The 17,577-nt window shown below is 41.1% G+C and overlaps 1 protein-coding gene across 2 annotated transcripts in view; it reads left to right on the forward strand.

Annotated features, from left to right (window-relative positions):
• The first annotated feature begins 268 nt into the window (after window positions 1–268).
• The window catches only part of CAPN3 (calpain 3), a 79,681-nt gene continuing 62,372 nt past the window's right edge, over window positions 269–17,577 (forward strand). The window contains exon 1 of one of the 2 annotated variants that reach the window (XM_021009332.2): window positions 269–1,258. In XM_021009332.2, the coding sequence (XP_020864991.1) occupies window positions 950–1,258 (309 nt within the window). In that variant the 5' untranslated portion in view covers window positions 269–949. The remainder of the gene's footprint in view (window positions 1,259–17,577) is intronic. The other variant, XM_021009335.2, reaches the window with a different exon arrangement.

Here is a 17,577-nt window from a genome sequence, read left to right on the forward strand (position 1 = left end):
TAAAGATACTGGAGTTGTTTGCCATTTCCTTCTCCAGCTCATTTTACAGATAAAGAAACTGAGGCAAAGAAGATTAAGTGACTTGCCCAGGGTCACACAGCTGGTAAGTGTCTGAGGCCAGATTTAAACTTAGGGAGATGAGTCTTCCTGACTCTAGAACCTGTGCTCTATCCACTATGCCACCTAGCCACTATCTCCAGATAGCATTCTGCTATCCCATCAGAGTCTTAGAAATGAAAAATGTACATTCTTGAAGAGAATTTGTTTCTCCAGAATTCAAGAACTCAACATCCTTCCTTGCTCTCTTTTCTCAGTACAGATTTTCATGAATTGGCTGTTAGATAACACTGTTTCCTGTTCAATGACACCTGGTCAATTCTTCTTAGTCAATTGCTTCCTTCCATAATTTCAAGCATACTATTTACCCTTTCCATGAATAACATTGCCTCACAGTGATACAGGCTCATAGAAATTTCCCTAGCCAAGTCACTCTTCTCAGGAATAAGACAACTCAGAAAACAGCCTCCTGCTAGCCTCTCTCTTCTGCTCACATGCATTAACTTTCTTCATGTTTATTTTTAGTTGTCCTGGCTCAAGCTTCTCTGAGCCCCTGATACAGACACACACACTCTTCTTCTCTCTGGCATACATGCTCCTGCTAAGAACCCCTGAGATAAAAGTGGCTTTTCTTGTTCCTTGATCAAAAAAAAAAAAGTCTTGACTACAGGGGACCATATGATCACACTAAGCTATCTGGGATGGACATATGCAGAACAACCTTCCAGACAGTTTTAAAATTCTGAAGTCTCAATGTTGACGTTGTCTCTCAAAGGACAAAGCCTTCGGTTGAACGGCATTAACTTCCTCTTTACTGTTGCTTCCTTTCCTTGGAGGTAACACTGTCTTCATCTCTTTTGAAAATTTTTTTTTCCTTCTTAATTTGCCAGTAATGCCAACAGTCATTAAAACTTCGGTGGCTCAGCCGACAAAGGCTGGCCCACTCTCTCCAGGACTGGTTCCTCCCCCGGTCCAAGCCCCAACCACCGATACAGGTGGGGGGAATTCTGGGGGCATCTATTCAGCTATTATCAGCCGGAATTTCCCTATTATTGGAGTGAAGGAGAAGACTTTTGAGCAGCTGCACAAGAAATGTATGGAAAAGAAGGTTCTGTATGTGGATCCTGATTTCCCCCCCGATGAGACCTCTCTGTTCTACAGCCAGAAGTTCCCCATCCAGTTTGTTTGGAAGAGACCACCGGTGAGTAGCTGGCTATTTTGTGTTCTCAAAGAAGGTTCTTGTACTCACTGCCTCCACCCATTCAGCTGTCACCACTGCACATGTGCGCCAGAGGAGGGCATTCTGTAAATTGTTTTGTTGGATTCTTCTCTCAAATCTGAGGGAGGAAGGAGGGAAGTGTAAGCTAAGTCCCAGAAATATCAACAGCAAGAAGGATTTAGGACCTGATTTTCTTTTTAAAATTAGTATCACTTGCTTCTTATAATTGGAGCTCTGCCTTCACTTATTGGATAAAAGGAAATGCTATCTATTTTTTCCAAGTGAATCCTACTCCATGTAGCTCTGCTCTCTTCTCTTTAATATTTTCATTTGAGTTTGGTTGGCTGGTTGTTTTTGGAAGGAGTCCTTCACTTTCTTAGGCTGAAATAATATTGGTCATTTAGCCTGCTATTGGTAATATGTTTCTGAAACATTATTCGGAAACACTGAGACACCAGAAAGAATTAATTGTGAGAAAAGAAAAACTCATTAATAGTCACACATTTGCTAGCACCACAGAATATTGAGTTGGAAGGGAAATGCCTGCTCCCACTCTCTGATTTTATAGCTATGGCACTTGAGGCCCAGACAGGTCAGATGAACTTATCTAAAGTTGAATAACTTGTCAGTTGTAGCACTTAGCCCTCAAAACTCCCATTTGGGACTTTTGCCTAACTTCTTATGTTACTAATTTTCACTAACCTACATAAGAGAAAATGGGCGTACACTCATTTCCTTTGCTTCTCACCCCTGTTCTTCAACCAACATGATACGTCTTCTCTGTCATTCATCAGCTATGAATAATGATTACGTTTTCTCTGAAAGATGGAGAAAATTCTTCTCCTCTTAACCTATGTGTTTGGATAATTAATGTGAGCTCCTGTCTCATCAGGTCAGTGTTCCCAGGTTATATGGTGTGACATAGTGACCTCTCCTGGAGACTCCTCTGTTTGGGAGAGAGGACTGGGAAGGAGTCAGAATATGTTGAGCAGATTAGTGTTAAGTATCAGGAAAGTAAGTGAATGCTGTTCAATGACTGGGAGAGCCTTCCTGGCGGGAAGCATTGATCCAGAGGATCCCATCCAGCATTTACAGAGGTGTTTTTGACTAGAAATGTTGATGGATTTTATTTGTATTTGAAATGTAAATCAAATCTAATCAAAGTCAAAAGATATTTATTAACTTGTATTTATGAACAAAGTACTCTACTAGTTTAGGGCAGCTAGGTGGTGCAGCTAATGCTCTGCTAGTTTAGGGTAGCTAGTGGATAGAGTGCCAGGCCTGGAAACAGGAAGACTCATCTTCCTGAGTTCAAATCTGGCCTCAGACTGTGTGACCTTAACTGTGACCCTGGGCAAATCACTACACCCTGTTTGCCTCAGTTTCCTCCTCTGTAAAATGAGTTGGGGAACTATCTTCCCCAAGAAAACCTCAAATGGGTCACTAAGAGTCTGACACAGCTAAAACTGACCCAACAACAGCTCTGCTAGTTAAAGACATCAGTGCCACTGTACAAACTGATTATCAACAGATGGCCTGTCTAGCCACAAATTCTCTCTCTCTCTCTCTCTCCCTCTCTCCCTCTCTTTTTCTCTTTCTCTCTCTCTTTCTCTCCCCCTCTCTCTCTTTTTCTCTCTTTCTCTTTCTCTGTCTCTCTCTCCCTCTCTCTCCCTCTCTTTTTCTCTTTTTCTCTCTTTCTCTTCCTCTCTGTCTTTCTCTCTTTCTCTTTCTCTCTCTCCCTCCCCTCTCTCTCTCTCTCTCTCTCTCTCTTTTCTCTCTCTCTCTCTCCTTCTCTCTCCCTCTCTCTCTCTTTTTCTCTCTTTCTCTTTCTCTGTCTCTCTCTCCCTCTCTCTCTCTCTCTCTCTCTCTCTCTCTCTCTCTCTCTCTTTCTCTTTCTCTCTCTTTCTCTTTCTCTCTCTCCCTCTCTTTTTCTCTTTCTCTCTCTCTCCCTCTCTTTTTCTCTTTTTCTCTCTTTCTCTTCCTCTCTCTCTTTCTCTTTTTCTTTCTCTTTCTCTCTCTCCCTCTCTCTCTTTTTCTCTTTCTCTCTCTCTCCCTCTCTTTTTCTCTTTTCTCTCTCTCTCTTCCTCTCTCTCTTTTTCTCTCTTCTCTTTCTCTGTCTCTCTCTCCCTCTCTCTCTCTCTCTTTTTCTCTTTCTCTCTCTCTCTCTCTCTCTCTCTCCTCTCTCTCTCTCTCCCTCTCTTTTTCTCTTTTTCTCTCTTTCTCTCCTCTCTGTCTTTCTCTCTTTTCTTTCTCTCTCTCCCTCTCCCTCTCCCTCTCTCTCTCTCTCTCTCTCTTTTCTCTCTCTCTCTCTCCTTCTCTCTCCCTCTCTCTCTCTTTTTCTCTCTTTCTCTTTCTCTGTCTCTCTCTCTCTCTTTCTCTTCTCTCTCTTCTCTTTCTCTCTCCCCTCTCTTTTTCTCTTTCTCTCTCTTCCCTCTCTTTTTCTCTTTTCTCTCTTCTCTTCCTCTCTCTCTTTCTCTTCCTCTCTCTCTTTCTCTTTTTCTTTCTCTTTCTCTCTCTCCCTCTCTCTCTTTTTCTCTTTCTCTCTCTCTCCCTCTCTTTTTCTCTCTTTCTCTTCCTCTCTCTCTTCTCTTCTCTCTCTCTCTCTCTCTCTCTCTCTCTCTCTCTCTCTCTCTCTCTCTCTCTCTCTCTCTCTCTCTCTCTCTCTCTGTCTTTCATCTACCATTAGAGTAATTTTCCCCCCATACTTATGATTTCACTAGTATAGGGAGTTTTCAGTGAGAATCTTCCTTTATGGATACAAATTGGTATGTTCTCTGCCAAACAGGGTTGAGGCCAAGGGGGAAGGACAATATGGCATAATGGATAGTGTTACACTTAAGATTCAGGAAGACCTGAATTCAGATCCCATTTCTATCACTTACTAGCTGTGTGACCTGAGGCAAGTAATTCAACCTCTCTGTGTCTTAGTTTCTCGTAAAATGAGGAAATTGGAGTCAGTGGCCTTTAAGGTGCCTTCCAGATTGCATAATCTTATTACTATTTTATCCTGTCTATATCGTGTTTCTTGTTTGCATGTTTTCTTCCCTATCAGATTGTGAGCTCCTTGAGAGTGGGGACTGTCTTTAGCCTTTCTTTGTATTCCCAGGACTTAGCACAGTGCCTAGCACATAGTAGGTACTTGATAAATGGTTATTGGCTGACTGATTATGACCTCTCTGAGCTGCACTTCTTCTAGCCATGAAATGTATCTATCAACAGTATTTATATGTCATACTTAGATAATTGTGAAGCTCACAATTATGATTATGTATTATGTAATAAAAGATTATATATATGTAATGGAAATTTGTACATGCAGCCAGGATAAATCATGCTCACTCTCTCAGCTGAAACCCTTCTCAGTCTGCTTTCTCAGCACCTCCCATGAGTTATTCCATTAGGATATGCTTTTCCACCAGGACACTGTCTGTTAGTGTTGGTTTGCTGTTTCAGTCTTGTCCAATTCTTCATGACCCCTTTTGGGGTTTTCTTGGCAGAGATACTGGAGTGGTTTGCCATTTCCTTCTCCTGCTCATTTTACAATTGAGAAAACTGAGGCAAGCAAGGTTAAGTGATTTGCCCAGGGTCATACAGCTAGGAAGTGTCTAAGGCTAGATTTGAACTCAGGAACACGCGTCTTCCTGATTCTCTATCCACTTCACCATCTAGCTGCTCAGGACACTGTTCAGGTTCCACTTCTTGCATTGAGCTGGAGTCAATCAGGAGCAAAGGGAGAAAACCTGGACCAAAATTGTGGCTCTTTACCTAGTAATTGTGTGACTGGATATCTATAAAATGGGGAAAATAATACTTGTGCTGTCTACTTCACACAGGTAGTATGTGGAAAGCACTTTAAAATGCCTACCTAGAACTTTTATGATCTTATAAATTCATAAATATATTCATTACAAAGTAAGATATGGAAGAAATTGACAGAGAGATGATATAACTGGAAGAAGAGGAATGTGTGTGTGTGTGTGTGTGTGTGTGTAAGAGAGAGAGAGAGGTATAAACATGTAAATAAGTGAGAGTAATATGACACTTCAATTGTTTTCAGTTGTGTCTGGCTCTTTATGACCCCCATTTGGGGCTTTCTTGGATACTGGAGTAATTTACCATTTCCTTCACTAGCTTGTTTTACAGATGTGGAAACTGAGGCAAGAAGGATTAAGTGACTTGCCCAGGGTCATGCAGCTAGAAAGTGTCTGAGACCAGATTTGAACTCAGGATGATGAGTCTTCCTGACTCTAAGCCCAGTGGTCTGTTCACTGCACCACCTCACTACCCTGATCTGACACTAGTCAATATAATCTGAATAGAAATACTCCCATGAGATTCTTCTCTCTACTTTCTGTTCTCCAAGCAGCTTGCTCTCCCAAAGAGGTTTTCCCTACTAGATTAGTGCATTGATCTAAGGATACAGTGATAGCCATTTAGACTCTGGCTCTAACAGTTTGAAGTTGGAACCAAATGAGGCACTCAAAAGTCACTAAATTTTTTTTTTAATTTTTCATGAAGCAATGGGGGTTAAGTGACTTGCCCAGGGTCACACAGCTATCAAGTGTCTGAGACCAGATTTGAACTCAGGTCCTCCTGACTCTAGGGCCAGTGCTCTATGCTCTGAGCCACCTAGCTGTCCAGAAGTCAAATATTTAACACAAGGAGGTTTACTTTGCCCTTACATGGCAAGCACGTACAAGGATGCAATGGCACTTAGCTTTTTTCTCCCCCCATATGAAAACCCATCTGATCATTAGGTCTTCAGGGTATGACAGCTCTTCAGGTCTTAAACACCCACCAAGTCTGAGAGACCTACATTGCACATGGATGGGATTTTTTTATGGTCCTAAATGACTCAGGTCCCAGAGGCAGCTTTGCCCTGCACCTACCCCATGTTGTCTGGGAGCTGGGAGAGGGATTAAAGGTGAAGGAAGGGTACATATGAGGGAAGCTAAGGCCAATCAAGGCCCAGGGCAGCTTTGTCTTCTTTTAGATAAAGCTTCTCCACTTTGAAGAAAAGTTCCTTCATTGGGGAAACACTGGTCCTTCAATACTAAACTTTTATATATGAGGTGTGATTGCAGAGGAATGAAAATGATTCCTTAATCCCACAATGTAAAAATCAGGCTTCTTGTCATACTTCATACCTGCAAATTTGCCAAGAAACATCAGAGAAGTGATTCTCTTTTCCCTCCTACGTTTAGTCACACTTTGATATAACCTTCTTTCAGTGCAACCCCCTACCCCTTAATATAGTTACACACACATAGCAACCAGCTTCTTCTCCCCAGAGTTACTACCATCTTCTTGGGCAGTGAAGAAATCCAGGATATTGTAACACATCCAGAATGATTTCAAGAAATAACAGTGTTTCAACATGCAGAGAAATGGCGAGCTAAGCAGATACATACACACACACACACACACACACACACACACACACGCACACACACACACATATATACACATATACATACATATGCATATATATATATATGTCTCCATTGTAAACTGTAACCTGGTCTCTGTCAGGATTCTGCTGGGGGAGAGAATTATCCCCATTGAATTAAGTGAGAATCTTTCTTTGGTCAGGTGTGTATAGGGTTATTATATGTAGTGGGGATAGAAGGATAGGAGGAAGAGAGCTGATTAGGAGATTCCTGATCAATTGATTTCTCCCCCAGCCCACTTTATAAAACTGGAGAATATAAGGGGCAGATAACAGAGATAATGAGGCCTTAAATGAGATAAAATGTTTACATTTTGATATCCATTTACAAGGTGTGAAGTTCTTTAGTCAACTTGGAACCTAAGGGAGTGGGCAGCTAGGTGGCTCAGTGGATAGAGAGCTGGGCCTGGAATCAGGAAAACCTGAGTTCAAATCAAGCTTCAAACACTTACTAGCTGTGTGACCCTGGGTAAGTCACTTAACCTCTGTTTGCCTTAATCCACTGGAGAAGGAAATGGCAAACCACTCCAGTATCTTTGCCAAGAAAACCCCTTGGACAATATTGGTGTGCTATGGTCCATGAGGTCATAAAGAGTCAGACAAGACTGAACAACAACCTGGAGGGAGAAAAAAACTCAAGGAAGAAGCCAACAGATAGAGGAGCTGCTTCCTCAATTATATTCCTATCCTCAGAATTCATCCACAGAGAAATTTCCTGTGTGTTAAGTGAGGGACATGATCAAGGCACGAGCTCCTCTGTATATTGGCATATTCTCAGACTTTCTCTCCCTCCAGACGTCAATGTCTGAAGAACATCTCTCTCCTCCCAAATCATCACCAAAACAGGGGCAACTAGGTGGTGCAGTGGATAGAGCACTGGCCCTGGATTCAGGAGGACCTGAGTTCAAATCCAACCATAGACACATAACACTTATTAGCTGTGTGACCCTGGGCAAGTCAGTTAACCCCTATTGCCCAACCAAAAAACAAACAAAAAAACACAAAGCCAAATTGTCATCAACTCCATCCTTCATGAAGGCTCAGAGCCTCAGTCATTATTCTCTACCAAGAAGGAAAGTCTTATGCAAATGGACTTGAGCCCTGGGTTATACTTCAGTGATTTCCAAGCAGTAAGGTAAGTAACCAGAATTGAAAGATAGGAGAAGTAAATAGGGTAAGCTTGTAACAACAAATGCATCCTAGAAAGAGACTTCAGGAATTCCTAATTCTGCCTAGTTGTGTTAGAGAAATTCATTTCCAATCTAAAAGTTTCCATTTAGACTTATTTTGCTCCAACACTGAACCTAAATAGGATACTAGCCAAAGTCAGGCCCACCCATTATACACAGTCTTACTGATTTTTGTTGTTCAATAATGTCCAATTCTCTAAGACCCCATTTGGGGTTTTCTTGGCAGAGTTACTGGAGTGGTTTCCCATTTCCTTCTCTAGCTCATTTTACAGATGAGGAAACTGAGGCAAACAGAATAAAGTGACTTGCCCAGGGTCACACAGCTAGTAAGTGTCTGAGGCCAGATTTGAACTCGGGAAGATGAGTCTTTTTGACTCTAGTCCCAGCGCTCTATGCACTGTGCTCCCTTGCTGCCCAGTCCTATCGATGGATAGGATTAAAAGTCATCTATTCCACCCCTTCTCCCCCATTTTATAGATTAAGAAATAGGGGCAGCTAGGTGGCACAGTGGATAGAGCACTGGCCCTGGAGTCAGGAGGACCTGAGTTCAAATCCGGCCTCAGACACATAACACTCACTAGCTGTGTGACCCTGGGCAAGGCATTTACCCCATTGCCTACCCAAAAACAAACCAAAACAAAAAGAAATGAAGGACAAGAAAAGTGACTTGCCACAAGTAAGTGACCAAGGCAGGATTCAAACCCAAAACCTTTGACTCTACAGCCAACCTATTTTTATCACTACTTTGCTCTAGAAAAAGAGTTTCATTTTAGTAATCAGCAGGCATGGTGGGTAACTGTTCAGATCCTTTAAGCACTAATAGTTTAAAACTGCACTAAGACTTTTGGGACACTATGTATACAGCTTCAACTTAAACAATAATTCTTCCTCAACACAGCCATGAGTCAATCAATGAGCAATCATTTAAGCACCTACTCTGTGCCCAAGCCCAAGCTGGGGATACCAATGAAAAAAGCATCTGCCTAAATTTCAGCTTACTATATAATCTGCTTATTATTGCTAAGTACTGAGGGATCCCTATGTGAAGAGCCCCAGGAATCTTTACTCTTTGATTTCTCCAATGGAATTCTCTCCTTCTCTTTGGGACTTTTCCTTGCTCTTCTGAAGTTGACCCCTGTCTCTTTCTAGCTCACTTTCACTTCCTTGAGCCTTGGTTCTTCTCTGACATCAATATTTAAGCTTCCACTATTTTTTCCCCTGACTTCTGTTCTGTATAATTTTTAGAAGGAGGAAGAGGAGAGGTAGAAGAAGGGGATTTTCCATTTGTCCCTGGTTGCCAGCATTTCTGTATTTCACTTCCGTGGCTAGTTGAATCTTGCCAGACTTTAAGACCAGCCTCTCATCTAGGCCTTCTTTTTTTTTTAATAGCATAGACCTCTCTGGCAATCTGGTGAAGCCTATGAACACCTTTTCAGAATAATGTTTTTAAGTGAATAAAATGAACTGCATAAGATTCCAAAGGAAACCAATTATATTGAAATAGTTATCAATTTTTTTTGAAAAGCAAATTCGTGGACCCCAAGTTAAGAAACTCTACTCTAGATTAAGCATATCTTCCTTCTTCTCCCTAGTTATTAAAAAATATAATTTCATACATTCTTTTGCTTTAATTTTGGTAAAGAGTAAAAAAGTTTCTTTGTATGTATCTCATTCTGTCCTTCCAGAATAATTGTCTCCCCTTTGGCCTTATTATAGTAAGTAATTTTACCTCTCTTGGACTTGGTTTCCTTATTGGTGAAATGAAGGAATTAAACCGGACCTCTCAGATTCCTTCCATCTCTAAATACTGTGATCCTATGCTATCTTTCTGTCCTTTGGGAATAACTTTCTTCTCTTTGACTTCACTATCGTAAGCAGTTGAGTTCTAAAATCTAGCCTTCTATAAAGTGAGAAGGCAGAATTCCTAGGCAGTGCTACTATCCTGGGGGAGAAAAGAAAGGAATGAGTGACCTACAGTTGGAGGAACAGCAAGGGATTAAACTATAACACTGGGGAGCAAAAGGCAAAAACCTAGCTTTTCATACAGTACAGGTTCAATGGGATGGGGGGTTGCCTTTCTAGCAACCTCAAGTTCATTTTCCTTCCAGAGGATGTCCAAACTCTTAGGATAGCACTATAAGCCTGGAGGCCTGGAGGCCTGCATGTATCCCTGGACTGAAAGTGGGACTTAAATGCTGGGGGAGAAGGAGACTGTCTCATTAGCAATTACAAATGAGTTTTCCTTCCAATGGATGTGACACTATGAGTCTTCAGAAGTGTAGAGGATCCTGGGGGAGTAAGGTGGGACTCACCAGAGACAGAAGAAACTTGTATTGATTATATATGAGCTACAGCGGATTCTTTATGCATTTTCAATAGGACTAAATAAAAGCTGTTCTATATCTAATGTAGCCCATATCATCTCTGGGTTCTTATTCCAACTGTCTGACTGGCAAGCCAAGATCTCCAGAGGTAAAAGTACATCTTCCCCCTCAGCATTCTAGGAGTACCTCCTGAGGGGCTGAGGTGTCTTTCTAATGCTAACGGCTCAAGTAAGTCAATCATTCTACATTTATAAAGTGTCTGTACCAGGCACTGTGCTAAGAGCTGGAGATACAAAGAAAGGTGAAAGACAGTCCCTGCTCAAGAGAAGCTTACAATCTAGCAGGGGAGACAAACAAGTTGTATACAGGATAGAAGACAGTATTTTAGCTGGCATTTGAAGGAAGCCAGGAAAGCCAAAAGGGGGAGATGAGGAGGGAGATCATTCAACGTATGAGGAGTTGGAAGATGAGAAAATGCCCAGACCTGAGAGATGGAGAATGTTGTTCATAAAACAGCAAGGAGGCACAAAGAGTACATGGGGAAGGAAGGAGGTATAAAGTGCAAAGAGACTGGAAAGGTAGGAGGGCATGGCAGGTTATGAAGGGCTTTGAATGCCAAACAGAGGATTTTATCTTTGCTCCTGGAAGTGATAGAGAGCCATTGTTATTGAGTAAGGGATAGGGGGAGGTGTGTGTGTGTGACATAGTTGGACCTATGCTTTAGAAAAATAACTTTGGTGGTTGAATGGAAGATGAACACCAGTTCCCATTTTAGTATGTTCTCCTCAGTATTGGTCACCAGATACAATTGATATCTCTCTTATATCATTGACTGACCCAGTGATAAGCAACCCATTATAATTTTTTAATAATATTTTATTTTGGGGGCAGCTAGGTGGTGCAGTGGATAGCGCACTGGCCTTGGATTCAGGAGGACCTGAGTTCAAATGTGGCCTCAGACACATAACACTTACTAGCTGTGTGACCCTGGGCAAGTCACTTAACCCCATTGCCTAGCCAAAAAAAAAAGAAAAAGGAAAAAAAAATTTTATTTTTTCCCTAATTACATGTTAAAACAAATTTTAGGGGTAGTTAGGTGGCACAGTGGATAGAGCACTGGCCTTGGATTCAGGAGGACCTGAGTTCAAATCTGGCCTCAGACCAGACACTTGACATTAGCTGTGTGACCCTAGGCAAGTCACTTAACTCTAATTGCCTCATCCCCCCAAAAAAAACTGCACAAATTTTAACATTTGGGTTTTTTTTAAGTTTTGAGTTCCAAATTCTATCCGTCCATCTCTTCCTCTCCTTCCCCCTCCTTGAGATGGTAAGCAATCCAATATAGGTTATACATATGCAATCATGTAAAATATTTCCATATTAGTCATTTTGTACAATAAGACTCAAACAAAAAATGGAAGAAAGAAAGAAGGAAAGAAAGAAAGGAAGGAAGGAAGGAAGGAAGGAAGGAAGGAAGGAAGGAAGGAAGGAAGGAAGGAAAGAAAGAAAGAAAGAAAGAAAGAAAGAAAGAAAGAAAGAAAGAAAGAAAGAAAGAAAGAAAGAAAGAAAGAAAGAAAGAAGAAGGAAGGAAAGAAGGAAGGAAGAAAAGAAAAGAAAGTATGCTTCAGTCTGTATTCAGACAATATCAGTTCTTTCTCTGGAGGCAAATAGCCAGTTTTATCATGAGTCCTTTGAGATCGCCTTGCATTATTGTTTTGCAGCCCATTATCGTTTAACCAAAGAATATCAATAGGTTTTAGAAAGATATATTTACTGAGAAGATAGAGCAAGGACATACATAACATTCCCCTGACACAGGAGATATACTCTCTCCTATACCATCTCCATTCCTGAGGATAGGGGGCTGAAACTTAATGCTGCAAGGCATTTGCTCTACCAAGTTCATTTCCAAATGTAGCACAGCTGCTGGACAAATGACTCCTCTTGGCTTCACTTATCCACTGGTACTCTGGGTCAAGCAGATCATTCCTCCCCAGTCCAGCTGCCAACAAATTCTAGCATAGACTCCTGTTTCTGGACATCTGGCAACTTGCTCTTCAAACATGTCACTGTTTTCTGATCAGGCTCAGCTACTGGCTAACAATAATATGGACCTCTCACCACACTTTCAAGTTCACAAGGCACAGGTATCTCTTATCCTCCACCTAAGGACAGTTAAAATAAAAAAGACACAATAGGGGCAGCTAGGTGGCGCAGTAGATAGAGCACCAGCCCTGGAGTCAGGAGGACCTGAGTTCAAATCCAGTCTCAGACCAGACACTTGACACTTAAAGCTGTGTGACCCTGGGCAAGTCACTTAACCCCAATTGCCTCGCCCAAACAAACCAAAAAAACCAAAACACGACAGGATAGAGACAGACACAGTAGCAGGATCATGTGCTTATGGCTTCATGGCCACCTGGGCTGGTGTAAAATAGGCCACTGGTGCTGGAGCTACATATCTCACTTAGCAATAACAGGGCCATGCACTCCAGCTTTGTGCTGATATGAGTACAAACCCAACTTAGGCTCATGTAGTGGGTTTCTGGGCATTTTTCGATTAGAAACTTAATCAACTTTACACAGCTTTTTATGTTTCATTCAGCATACAAGGATAAAGAGCCTAATAAACTTTAAGTTCTATTTAGAGCAATCCAGTTGTTCTTCATATCCAATCTCATCTGTGTAATGATGTTATAATGATGCATAATTGTAATTGGTACATACATACTAGTTTATGTTCTACTTTTTTCACTACTTCATATATACATTTCAGGGGCTCAGCAGTCCACATATGCATCATTTCTCATAGCTGTGTGTATTCTTCCATCATTGTAATGGCGCCATAGTTTCCTTAACACAGGCCTGCACAACATATGACACACTGCTTGTGGCCCACCAAAGGATTTCGGGTGGCCGGCGAAATATGTGGAGGATCTAAAACAGGCCTGGAAATAAATAAATAAATAAATAAAGCAGGCCTTAACCTATTGTTGAACATTTGGGTTGTTTCTAGTTTTTCACACTGCAAATAATGCTCCTTTTTAAAAGCTTTTATCAATTTCTTATTTTTAGATTGCCTTCACTTCCAAATATACACCCCTACTTCCTTACCCAAAGGATGTTACGAAGAGTGTGAAAAAGGGGGGCCGGGAACAGTTCAGCAAAACCAATTCTAAAACAAAACAACTCATAAGCTAAGTCTTGACAGCTTATGTAGAGTTCTGGAGCCATACCTCTACAGAGAAAGAAGGAAGTTGAATTTTCTCATGTCTTCTCTGGCACCATGCCTGATCTTTATAATTATGCAGCATCCATAAACATTTTTATGCAAGTACTCTTTTTTTCTTCTAGGAAGCAATCCCTCCTTAGGATATATGCTCCAATATCATTAAATCAAAGTACAAAACAGCATTCCTCTGTATTAAGGCTTCCTACTGGAAGCCCTCTGGAAGTCTGACCCAAATGGACTTTTAGTTTTGTACCCACAGAATAACAAAATCATTGGCTGGACAGGACTTCAAAAAATATGCTAGTCTATCCCTCTGACTCCTGACAGGACTATACTAGAAAGAACGCTTTCTGCCCATTACATAAAGTCTTCAGGGAGGATGTCACAACTAACCTTGGAAGTCCTAATTGCTACAGTTTTAGTCAATTAAATCTTCTGTATTTCTCCATGGAAAAACTAGTATTAATTTGATGGCTTTTCACATACTTAAAATCTACCAAATCCCCTTTACCTTCTCACCTTGGTCAAGCAATAGCCATTAAGTGTTCAGGTCAGATAACCCCAATTCCTTCAGCCTTTCCTCATAGGGTCTATTTCTGGAATAGACACATCCTATTTAAGAGTTGGGCCAAATTTCCATGATGGAAAATGCCCTGGCCAGAGCTCTGAGTTAAAGAACTTCTGGAATAGAACTCCTAAGGATTGGTGTGAAATTACCTTTGATTACATTAAACTGAAAACCTTCTGCACAAGCAAAATTAATGCACCTAGGATAAAGAGGGAAAAGGGTCAAATGGGGGGAAAAATCTTTGTATCAAGTTTCTCTGATAAGGGTTTGATATCCAAGATACATAAACAATTATCACACATACACACACACACACACACACACACCCAAAAGCCACTCAAAAGCCATGATGTCAAACCTAATGATATCACTAAGGATAGAGTCAGGAACAAGGGTATATGGCTCGATTGTTGGCAGGTGACAGAATCTGGTTCTTTGAGGACCATTCTACCACCAATTGTGCCCCCACCTACATCTAGCTGGCCCCAGACCATGATTTGCATCTGTCCATTACAGACATCTTGGAACATCTTTCCATCTGACCTCATGCTACAAATTCCATACCCCACCCCTTCCACTTCTTGCTCTGGTTATAGTAATCAGTTGCTTCTGATTTCAGAAAGGTCAGGACAGTAGACTGCACTATGGTTCTACTCACCATTCTTGTAACTCCCCAGACCAAAACTATCTTTCCTAGTCACCACTTCCCTATAATGTTATTTCCTCCATTAACTTAGACTAATGAAATCTAGGACTGTCTCACTTCTGTCTGTGTCCCCAGCATCTAGCATAGTACTTGGCACATAGTAGGCGCTTATTAAACACTCTTTCATTCATTCATCTAAAAATAGTATGGTCTAATATATTTCCCCAGTTTGTTCATGGCTGATTCATCAAGACAGTAATTTATTTAAATACTTCTTGCGAAAAAAAAAAAACAACAGATAAGAGAAAATTCCATAAACACAAATTCAAGCAAACCAGCTTCATTAATAGTTAAGTACATGGGTATGAGCCTGTAAAAAAAAAATCATCTAACCTGTTCCACTTGGGGATGGTTATAGTTCTATGGGGAGGCTGAGCTGTATCCAACAGGAGACTGAGGCAAATGCATCATCAGTTTTTAAAAATTCAGACATAACGTAAAAATTCAGACTGTAAGGTAACTATATATAACTGATAGTCCAGGGACACCCTTGCAGCTATAGGTCAGAAGATCTGGTTAGGTTCAAATCCTGGCTTCTTAAATTATGCAAGATTGAAATTAGCCAAATCTTTAAATTCCATTTCCTCTTCTATAAAAGGGAACATTAATACTTGTATTAGCCATCAAATAGGGCTGCTGTATAGATCAATCAAGCATATATATATATATATATATAAAATATATATAATATATAAATAACATATATTTATTATAAGCACCTACTATGTGCCAGGCACTATACATACAAAATCAAAAATTAAATAGTTCCTATTCTTCAAGGAACTTGCATTCTAATAGGGGAGAAAACATATTAAAGTACTAGTCAAAATACCTACAGCATAAATATGAAGTGAAAAAATACAATATAGATAAATTTAAGGTAGTTTGGGAGGGAGGGCTCTAGCAACTTGGGTGGGGGTGAGGTGTCAGGAAAGGTTTCATGCAGAAGATGTGCTTGAACTGCTTCTTAAAGAAAAAGAGGGACTCTGCGTTGTGAATTCCAGGCATGGGAAATGGACGCAACAAAGGCACTGAGACAGAATATTGAGTTCCCTACCTGAGAACAAGGGGCAGCTGGATGGATAGAGCACCTGACCTAGAGTCAGGAAGACCTGAGTTCAAATTTGGCCTCTGACACTGACTAGCTGTGTGACCCTTCGCAAGTCATTTAACCCTGTTTGCCTCAGTTTCTTCATCTGTAAAACGAATTGGAGAAAGAAATGGTAAGAAAACCCTAAATGGAGTCATGAAGAGTCGTTCACAACTGAACACCACCATCTCAGGAGCAAAGAAAAGGCCAATTTGGCTAGATTACAGAGTATGGGAGGGAGAGGCTGTCCGATGAGGCTTGTAAATTAGGTTGGGATGAGATTCTGCGAGGCTTTAAAAAGCTGAATAGAGTAGTTTGTATTTTACTCTGGAGCCAATAGGAAGCCTCTAGAATTAGAGTGAGAGGAAGGGGTACCAGGCAAAGGGAAGCTTCTGGAGTTACAGGGAGAGGAAGTGGGGGTGGGGGGAGACCTGGATGTCAGAAGGTCAATTGTCTTCAAAAGGGGAAAGCATCTCCTCCTGGCAGTAAAATTTCAGGAAGCTGGGTTACCAAGGGACAGGATGAAATAATCCAGGCACAGGGTCCCTATTTCATCATAGAACCCTACAAATAACCATGAATTACTCATGCCTCCCAACAGTAAAGGTTGTCTTGAGAATGTTACAACACAGTAGGAGGGTGATTTCAAGTTTAAAACCATACCTTAACCTCAGCAGAGCTGATCAACTGGAAATGTAAGATACTTCTAGCCAGCCATGTCAGCAAATAGAAGACTACCTGAATTTGCTGATGGTCACTTCTAACACCAGCATTCAAACTGTTCTCCTCTTTGACTTGGAGGCTTAGAAACATAGCTCTACCTTCTTAATTCTCTCCTCAACACTTTACCTAGTGAATGTTTGAATTATCACACACTTGGCTAAGTTTATGCAGCACCTGGGTTCTTCCTCACATATAGGCTATAAGCTATTCCTGATTCAAAAAATTCTGTGTATCAACAACCACCCATAGCTCATAAACCCCAACTGGTGTATATATTTTTAATAAAGGAACCAGAAAGGCTATTTTCATTTAAAACAAAACAACAACAAAAATCATTAAATCAAATAGCACAACAAATCAAGTGAAAATTTCTGCTTTAAACTCATAGGTTACCACATTACTGGGTGGAAAATGTGTGAATGCAGACAGGAGGGAACATGGAGGGCCACACACATAGGGAACAAGAAGCCTAAGAACATAGGTGAAGGTGCATATACGTTGGGACGTGTAGCCTTAGCACATGCAGGTGGACAGGGGTATACTGGTAAATGTTTAACAACCAGCTCTGTGAAAAATATATATGTATGCATGTGCCCACAACACACATTTAAGTTAACATTTTCTCTATCACTTTCTTAAATCTAGACAATCAACAGAACAATAAATCACATCCTGATTTGTAGGGGCAGCTAGGTGGTGAAGTGGATAGAGCACTGGGCCTGGAGTCAGGAGGACCTGAGTTCAAATCCAGGCTCACACACGCTACTCACTAGCTGTGTGACCCAGGGCAAGCCACTTAACCCAGATTGCCTCACCCAGCAAGAGTTGGGTCCAACACACTCCTCCATGTACGAAACACACATAAGGACATGGGTGCCTGGGATAATGCATACATCTGATGCTGTAGTACCCCTGCTGTGTTCTGGATGTGTCATTCTATTGCCTTCTGCAAGGCACGGTATCTTGATTGTACAATAGGGATTGTATCTTGAGTCTCTGCTGGGCACTGCATTACCTCT

Source organism: Phascolarctos cinereus, unplaced genomic scaffold (assembly GCF_003287225.1).
Source record: "Phascolarctos cinereus isolate Bilbo 61053 unplaced genomic scaffold, phaCin_HiC Scaffold_3;HRSCAF=262, whole genome shotgun sequence".
NCBI lineage: Eukaryota > Metazoa > Chordata > Mammalia > Diprotodontia > Phascolarctidae > Phascolarctos > Phascolarctos cinereus.